The sequence below is a fragment of the Rhagoletis pomonella genome, unplaced genomic scaffold (assembly GCF_013731165.1).
Source record: "Rhagoletis pomonella isolate Grant_MI unplaced genomic scaffold, Rhpom_1.0 Rhpom_scaffold_00006, whole genome shotgun sequence".
Lineage (NCBI taxonomy): Eukaryota > Metazoa > Arthropoda > Insecta > Diptera > Tephritidae > Rhagoletis > Rhagoletis pomonella.
This window is the reverse complement of record NW_023458560.1, coordinates 37,666,681-37,676,648: the sequence shown is the minus strand read 5'-3', so window position 1 is coordinate 37,676,648 and position 9,968 is coordinate 37,666,681. Positions and strand designations below refer to the sequence as shown.

Sequence of the window (9,968 nt, the reverse complement as noted above, 5' to 3'; positions counted from 1 at the left end):
AAAAAAACATAGTCAGAAAACTGAAGCTAGAGCTTCACACCAAAATTTTCTAGATTTGAGGTGGTTTTATTTCGTGGAAAAGAAGTCTGATATGCTCGTTTGTTTTTGAGGACAGGAAATTTTGAGATCGAGTGCTTTTTGATGCTTCACTTTATTTTCTTCAGATCATTTGATGCACTTCTCGAAGCAGGCGTAAAACAAACAGCAAAGCATTCGTAATATCGACTTATTAAAATTTCCAACATTCGTTATATAGAGTCAACAATGCATAGGACAAAAGTGTAAGTTATACCGAACCTTCGTTACAACGGAATTCGTTATACTGGAGCACCACTCTATATAGAAGCGTATTTATCTCTTGTGTATTAATACAAAAAAAATTACGTTTTCTTAAAATAATTGTAGGCGCAGTTCCGTTTCTGCGCAAAGTTATTGTTATGTAGCAAATACAGTTGTATAGACCGAGAGGCCCTGAGTTAACACCTACACAGAGCAACTGGACATTTATGTATGTATGTATGTGTTTGTTTTTATTTTATGTTTCGTTAAAATATGCTTAAACAATCATCTTTAGATATTGTTGCTATTTTTCTAGACTTAAATACATATGTATCTAGGCATGCAGCATTTTTTACTTAATTGATTAGCTTCTTGTCTGACACAATTTTGCTTGCATACATATCGTATATACGTATGTATGTATGTATATATACATACCCTGCAGGGAATCAAACGAACCAGTCCGATAGTAACTAGATCCCCACCAGCTCAAAAGCAGCGAAATGTGGTACTTGTAAAAAACTATTTTATCTTACTTGTTAAAACTAAATATCGCTAACTAAGGGTGAAAAGTTGCTGCTAAGTCCACTTTTTCTAAAAAATTATGTGTATTTTGATATCTTAAGTGACGAATTTAGAACTGGTTCGGAACTATCGAAAAAGGGATGCAGCGGGGGATAGTTTACTTTGAATAGATATTTGTTTGGCGGATTTTTCCTTCATATACGCTTTCCTTCTGCGCTTCACAGATGTTTTTTTTTCATAGTTTGGTTATACAAAACACAAATTCGTATTAATATTTTAACATTTTGGGACCTTCTGGAATGTAACCAATAACAGCAAGCATCTCTGCACAATCAAAAGGTACATATGTAAATATGTTTTCAAATGCTCAGTTTGATTAATATTAATTCAAACAAATTTGATTTCCAATTGAAATTACATTTCTTTGAAAATTATTTAAAATGGCTACCATGGAAAAACCAAAAAGACTCTGTTTGAAGAAATCATGTTACTTTTTTCGTCATTAGAACTGGTTCGCAACTGTAGAAAAAGGGATGCAGGGCAGACTGGATCCCATCTGTCGATTTTAGGACTGGTTCCGAACTATGGAAAAGGTAATGCAGCGGGGACGATTCCCACTTCCTAGGACATCGTCATGTCAAATTCGCCAGTGGTTTGAAGGCGCACCCAGTGGCGGATTTGAATATTTTTCACCCCAAGGCAATTCAGAATTTACCGCCCTTTTTCCGATAAGAAAAATATTTTGAAGAAAAAGTACCAGTTTTGGAACGATTAGCAGTAAATAGTAATATTCATAAAATTTATGTTATTTACTATACTTTTATTGCAATTTAAGATGAAAACGTGGTAAATAAATGCCTTCAGTAAAGGTTTTCAACTTTTAAAGAAAGCCATCATCAACAAACTTTTTTCACTTGATAAGTTATAATCTCAAAAATACTAAAATAGTAAGGGTACTCATCGATTCGCGCAAGTTTTATATTTGGGCAATCAGGCAACTTTGCGCAGTGTGTTTCATGAGGACAATTTTATATTCTGTGCAATTTCAGACATTTAATTATTTGACAATGTTAATTTAAAAAGTTGAACAATTGAAACTCGAATTTAAGAAAATATTTAAGTCTTACGAAAAAGCGTTGAGCACAATTCAAAATGAAAGTAAACAAAATAGTTAATTGAGGGTTGCACATCACACTGCGCAAATTTGCGCGACAAAATTTCCGCGCAAACTTGCCCTTTTTGTGCAAATAGCTTTCAACACAAATTTTGACATTTCATTTGCGAGGGTTTTAAATTGCACAGTTTGCCCACTTTGCGAGAGTTTTGCGCTTTTAAATGAGTACCCTTAGTATTTTTAAATATTATCATTTAAATAATATCAGAAATACCTAACAGTGGTGTCCTATTTTCTGAATCCCAAATTTATTCCTTAAAATGTACAAACACAAATTCTACTTTCAGTGCAGCTAACTTTAAAACGAAAAGAAAATTTTCAACTCAAATTTTGCCGCCCCTAAATTTTGCCGCCCTAGACACCTGCCTATGTTGGCTTTACGGTAAATCCGCTACTGAACCCTCCCGTTCAGAACTAAAGATTTTCCCCGCAGGGATGCATATCTCTATAAGTATGTATTGTGCAACCTTTGAATTTTTTTTTTACCCGGTAACTAATATATGTAGATCGGCTCATACTTTAAATGAAAATTATTAACAATAAATATACATAAGTCCCAACAGCATCATTTTGAATTTTGCTGCTATTACTTTGATCGCAATTGTGTCTCTTACTTTGTTTTCATGTTTTTGCCCTACGCCAGGGCTGTCAAGTTTTCGTGTTCCTTTCTCAGCATCTTCACATGCATATTGCTTGCTCTTTCTTTAAAATGTTGCATTCTGATAATGTTGCCACATAAGAAGGCGACATTTTTTCGAGAAAAGAAAACGCCATTAGACACATCTATAGCACATTTGGCCGCACTAGAGAAAAAGCTCGCCGTACACCTTAAAAACGAAAATATTTTTGCACGTCAATTGAACTAAAGTATAAATATTTATCAACTTAACGTACCACCCTAATGTCAGTAAATAAAAGCACGCTAAAAATCATTAAACTTTTGTTAACTGTTTTATACAAAATTTTTATTTCCGAATATATGTAGGTGTCAACGAAATATCTAAAAAGGCGTAGGGTTCGCCAGACAAAATAATTTTTTTTTTTTCGAAATTATCTTGCAAAAATACTTTAACCTACGGCGAACTCTTTTGTTTGCTTGTATCGTATCTATTGTGTTGTCGTCGGCCGAACGTACATATATGTATGCATATTTATGTGTCTACTCCTTTGTATGTATGTGCATCACACTTTCTCCTATACACAATTTCTTTCATGACTTGACCGCATGCTGAATTATTGTCCGAAATGATATTCTACTTATGAAAATGCGTCTTGGTCGTAAAATTCTAAAGCTGTGCGTCAATACACCTCACGAAGTTTATTTGCCTTTGTGATTTCAGAGTAAGTATATATGTACATTAGGGTGACCCAAAATGGGGATTGTCCTATATCGAAAAAAATAAACCCCTATTTTGAAATTAAAAAAAAAATATTTAGAGGTCGCTCAAAGCGCTCAAAGTTTGCCATGTTTTCTATATGGGGAAAAACACTTTTCGTAGAAATGGTATAGAATACTTGAAAATAAATATATGTAATTCGATTGGAAAACTCTGTTTCATTTCAGGAGATTCCCAGTAATAATATACCCAATTATTTAATAAAAATTTTTTTATAGTAACTATATTTTATAGGTCCGCCAAAACCCCCAGAAAACGCAAATTTGTTAAATAAACAATTGGGTGTTTTTATTGGAAGTCTCCTGAAGAGAACCAGGAGTTTCCGAACGAAAAATATTCATTTTCAAGAATTCGATACATTTCTACGAAAAGTTGTTTTTTCCCATATAAAATACATGGATAACTTTGAGCGCTTTAGACGACCTCTAAATATTTTTTGATTTCAAACTAAACAAATAGGGGTATATTTTTTCGATATAGAAAAATCCTAGGGGGTGAGAGCATTGAAATTCCAACTTTACTTGTTTTAAGCTTTCATAGACGTTCTCCCGCTTGATGTATTCCAAAATATTGAAACTTCTTTCAAGCAGTACAGCATTAATCTTTAATCAAGTTTGAGAATAGCAAGGTTCCGGAAAAACTTAAAGCCACTGAAATAGTTAAAGATAAAGGTCCATACTGCATTTGCGAAACCATAAATTAGTCAATAGAATGAGTCTTTGTCATAAACCGCCTCCTAATGGGTAAATTTTGTGCTAATGAATGAACCTAAGATAAGTCGTGCTTTTCGTCTTTCGATTGGAAGGTTGCTAGCCTTTTAAGTATAAGAAAATAAGAGGTTAGAAATTAATTTGTACCAAATCGGTATGATCAGATTAAGAATTCGGCTATAAAGATTCTTTTGGGATTTATTAGAGAACTCGAAGGCCACTTAAGGTATGTATATCAAGGTTCTTTCGCAAGCATCTTTTCCTAACTTTACCTGTTATTTTTACAAAGAAAAATTAAAAAACAAAAATCCCACGAGAACCTGGAAAACAGTATATTAAATTGGTGTATTACATAGTGAAATTTATTACGCAAAACACAGAATTGAGCGGTTCAGATGATTATGATTGTTCTAAAACAATTTTAAAGGCCGATGCCAAAATTTGTGGTTTTTTTCGCATTTAAATCTAACATTCATATGTTTGTACATATTTTTGATTTCTTGTCTGCTTTGCTTATTTTTATTTGCTTTGTTAAGGCTTTATTTCTTTATTTACATTCACATCACATAGAGCACATATGTATGCATACATACATATGTAAATTTGTATGCTCATACTAAATAAATAATATTTTGGTGAAAAGGAAATAAGCGTTTTATTGTTATTAGTTGCGTTCCCCTACTCGGTTCTCTGGCAAATGAATGGGCAAATGTGGATGTCTGTGATGTTGGCATACATAATAGCGCAAAAACAAACAAAACAAACACTGTTCTGAGTTCAATATTTCTAGAGTTAATAAAAAGCAAAAACAAAAAGTATTCAAAATTACGCAAAAAAAAATGTGTATTCAAAAAATTATATTTCAGTTTTTAATAACAAGCTATATACATATGTATGTATGTAAATTTGCAGATTTCGCACATACGAAAATTCAATAAATAAAAGAATTTATGTATCGTTCGCACATGGATATATAAATCTGGATATAAATATTTCTTCTTCTTTTCTTATTTTTTTCCTTTCAGAAAGTCTAGAGCTATTGACAAGCTGAATGTTACAATTATAAAACAATTTTTAAAGTTATAACACGGAACGCCCCATAAGAAAGGAAAAATAAAAGAGCGAACTGATCTCGAAATAGTCCTGGACAATCCTCATCCTTTAATCCTTAAAAAATTTTTTCTCACTCATATTTATAATGAAAATACTTTTATAATTAAGTCTTTGACGACTTAAAAATATTTACTTCACTGATAACACAGGTCCACAAAAAAAATCGATGAAAGGTTCCTTTGACCAAACCTTTTATATGTTTTTGGGGTCGCTGAACACGAATCTGAAGTCCGTTTTGCTCCATCACGTCTGGATTTTTTCCTAACCTCAAAAAAGATCTCGGATTTAACGTGACGGAGAAATGTAGACGTGATGGAGCAAAACGGACTTCAGATTCCTGTTCAGCGACCCCAAAAACATATGACAGACTAGGTTTGGTCAAAGGAACCTTTCATCGATTTTTTTTTTGTGGACCTATGTAATTATTATACAAAGACTTTCGTAATATACGTAAATCTAAAAATATTTGTTATCGATGACTTTAAACATTTTTCTCGCACATAATTATTAACAAAAGGCTTTTATAATTCTCACGAAAATTTTTATGAGTTTTTTTAAAACTCCGCTATAAAATTATTATTATTCTAGGTCACTGAAAAAGATACATTTATTTTAGTAATATTTTGTTAGCAAGAAAAAGGAAAAAATATAAACTATGTAGTTTTATAATGTGAAAAATTATTGATTGATTTTTTTTCTTCGGTTGAATTTTTTTGGCTTTTGTAATTTTTGTTTTCTCCAAAATCTAAGTATAGAGTAAAAATTTGTGAAGTGGGCCACCATTTTTTCTATGGTAGAGTTTCTTTTTGAGGAATTAATTAACAATAAAAAAAAAAACAAAATTTCAAAATTTTCGAAATTCGAATTATTTTGGGTGTTATAGCTATTGACATTCTTCGAAATTGTTTAGATTTTATTTGTTATTTCGATGATTTTTATTTTTTATTTTGTCACAAAATTTATTTTAAGTTATTAACAAATTTTAAAATATTATTGACTTCTCAATCGCGTTTTGGGCTATTCATGTGGTACATTCCATTAAAACTTAATTTCAGAAAATTATTCGGACTTTTCTCAACATCATCAAGAAAATGTCAAATGTGTAATATATTTGGATTCAAGCGAGATGAATTCGTGGTAATTTTCAATCGAAAATAAATGCTTTATCTTTTGGCAAAAAAAAAACCTCTTCCATAAAATCCGTTCTCTGGTTATTACATTTATTATTATTTTTTTTAATTACTGGACGCGAATATAAAATAATTTTTATTAAAATCCAGGAACCGTAACATTTATGATAATAAATATAATAAAAATCAAGATTTAACCATCAAAATTTCATTTTAATTTTTCCTATCAAATTTTTCGTTGTTTAGTGGTTTTTATTTTTTTGGTCAGTTTTTGATGGTTATTTTTCATTTTGAGTTTTTCGTTATTGCAGCCGTTATTTTTAGATTAAGGTTTTTAGATCATAAAACATTTAAATCGGTCAAGCTATTTTCAGACCCTCTTAAGAATATTAGGATGCACTTTTTTTGAGTTATTGAATTTCGCACAAAAGAAGTGCCTGCTACGTATTTTGGCTGCAGCTGAGCATGCAGAGGTGCTTGTTACTTATTATTTAATACTTGTTAGGTTCCCGGAGGTTCTGGTTTCAATCACCGTCTGTCGAAACATTAAAATGATAATAAAAAGTGTTACAATTTTTACTTTCTGGATGCAGTTGACTGTGTTTTGTTTTACAAAAGTGAATAGTGTCACAAAAGTTAATAATGAACATTGTAATATATTGAAAAAATTTACTATTTTTCGGGCGAATTGAGATTCGAAAAAAATGTTCAGTACTATTCATAGTTTTTAAATATATTTCGCGAAAGAAAAAAAAATATTATTTAGTTTAGTTCCCATTTTACAAACTCAGTTAACCACTGCCAATACGTTAACAATATAACGGGCGCTAACTAACGGTAAAACTTAGAGTTTATAAAATTTTTGATTGTATTTTTGAAATCAACGAGCCAAAATTAGCCGGGATACAAATTTTTTGATTTTTAACTTCAACGGTTGATTTTTAGTACTGAAAGGGTTAATATAAAAGCTAGACCCTTTGTTTCCGACGTGTATTCTAACAAAAAAATCTCCAAACAAAAATGTGTTTAAAGTAAAAAAACAGATCGCTTGGCGCCAAATCATATCGGTTGTATTTTGAAACAAACGCGATATGGTAAATTTTTTTTTTTTTTTCAGTGTAAACATAAATGCATTCAAGCGCTTCGTTGGAACATATTAATCTTATGTATGCATTTTTTGGAGCTGTAACTTAACTGCAAAACTTTTTTCCTCGACCTAACCTAGTGAACCTCCTATCGTAGCAAAGCTTATGGAAACGAACACACTGTAATAGCTTCAAACCTTTTTTCGTATCAAATAATTTCTTGGCTATTTGATATGCTGGTTTTGTTTTCAAAATTAACGATGATATATCAATTATAAAATTTGCAATAACATTTAAAAGAGTTCGGCGATAAACCGGAATCAGGTTTTTGCTTTTTGAAGTACAAATGTAATTGTACAAAATTGAAGAGAACAAATTGTCCTTTACGTTTGCTTCATACAGCGTGACACGGCCTAATGTTCCCGCTACATGTAGCAAACCAACACGCGCCCGAGCATTGTTGACGAAGCCAGTTGTAGTTTTCATTGTAAATATTATTTTTCCAATTTATGAAAGTAGCAAATACATACATACATAAATACACATTCGCACAATTGTGTGTGCTTTGGTGAGTATTGAATCATTTGTGCCAAAATAAAAGAAAATTTGAGGAATACGCACACAAGAGAAAAGCACAAATCAATTAGAAACACACATTTTATTATATTAAGAGGAAATATGGAGATGAAAATTAGCAAATTAAGCGAATAACAAAAGCGAACTTAGTAAATGAACTAAATAAGACAACGCGATACAGGCAATCAACGCTGAACACCGCGCGCATTTTGTGCAACAATTCTAAAAGTGCGGAAAATATTTTGCAAGCAAAAAATAAATAAATATAAACGATAATCGATTAACTTTGGGTGTTATAGAAAATAAAAACCAAAAAAAAGAAGAGTTATTTATTATTTATTAAACAAAAAAAAAGTGTGCTAAAAAAGAGCGCGGAAAATCAAACAAAGTGAGTTGCATATTAATATTCTCATTATTTGTAAACGAAGAACAAACAATTGTGTTTAAATTAAATTTAAAAACAATGGAGACAAAGCAAAGTGGCACAGTGGTCAACAACATTTCGGTGTATGTACATACATACATATGTATGTAACTTTGTGCGAATGTTTTTAACTGGGCAATTAATTGCCTTGCCTTGGCTTCAACAGTTGCACGCAGCAAATAAATGCTTCGCAGCCAACTCATTTGCTGATCAACAGCTGGCTGGGCACTATAAAACCAGTGACTGCTGCCTAGCTTTCCCCACTGTCAACTGTCATCAGCAATCGAAGTCAAATCAAACGCCCTCACCACACTCCACCACTATATCTCATTTTGAACACAAAAAAAAACACAAAAACAGGCACTTCAATTCGATTTTCACAACAAAAGCTATCGAGAGATAGTGATAAGTAAACGAATCCAGACAAGTGATTACTTTAAAGTGTTACATAAATTAAATAAATTTTGGATTCCAAAAGTAGCTAAAATTAGGATGCAACAAAGTGAAGGCACTGTAGACCGCTGCTAAGATTCCAGATTTTACTTACTGATTAGGCTGTTCGTTTGTTTGTGCTGTTGATCTCTGTTGTGGTTCCTCTGTTAAGTGCAATTAATAAAATATGTACATATGTTTGTACTTAGCACTAATATTTAATTGCCGTCTGTCGGTTGTTTACGCTATGTGTACTTCACTCTGTATGTATGTATGCACTGCAATCTACAATCTACAATTTGTGTTATTGTTCCAATGCGCTTCGGTTTTCAATACTATTTAACAGCAACAACACGCAATGTCAGCCTGGTTACAAGCATACATGCATATGTACATATGTATGTACATATGTATTCACGAATGCAATTTTAAACAAAATATTTTTCACTATACGAAAAAATTCCGCAATTTCTTGACTTTTCTTTCAAACAACAACAAGGTCATTTATTCAATTTGTATACAAATGCACTTGTAATATTTTCCATGTAAAGTATGGCCTATTATCAATAATTAATTAGTTAGTAGCGAATTGCGTAAAAATCTTGAAGCACAAGCAAATACAATAAACCTCTCGCACTTAAGCAGACACTCGATGAGCAATTTCTACAAATCAGCTGTTTGTGAGCTTTTTTTTGCTTACCTCTGGTGGAGGAGCAGTTGGAGGATTGGCGCAAGCATATGAGCAATGCGAAGAAGCTCATCTAGCGGTCGTTTAAAAGGTAGTATGTATATTAAAAAGCTAAAAGCTAGTCAAATAAGCATTTTGTGCTGGGGGAAATAGTTTGAGAGTAACTGGGACAAATGTGGGCTTACTGACATATACACTTATGGCCATGCAAATCTAACCACCACTTTAAAAAAAAAATGGGGTAGAATATCATAAATTATTAAAATAATATTTTTTTTTGTTTTTGTTTTAAAAAGTTAAGAAATGTTACTAAGTTTAATATTCAACAGTGTATAATAATTTTCATGTAAGAAAATACAGAATATGCAGTAATGGAAAAATTAATATGGATACGGAATTTTAACATGCTTTGGCTATTCTCTTATTTTGCTAATA

At 31.7% G+C, this 9,968-nt stretch overlaps 1 protein-coding gene across 1 annotated transcript in view; it reads right to left on the bottom strand.

Annotated features, from left to right (window-relative positions):
* The window catches only part of LOC118740706 (probable trehalose-phosphate phosphatase C), a 69,680-nt gene extending 60,222 nt beyond the window's left edge, over positions 1 to 9,458 (bottom strand). The window contains exon 1 of the mRNA XM_036472348.1: positions 8,961 to 9,458. Coding sequence (XP_036328241.1) covers position 8,961 — 1 coding nt within the window. The 5' untranslated portion in view covers positions 8,962 to 9,458. The remainder of the gene's footprint in view (positions 1 to 8,960) is intronic.
* Positions 9,459 to 9,968: the final 510 nt, after the last annotated feature.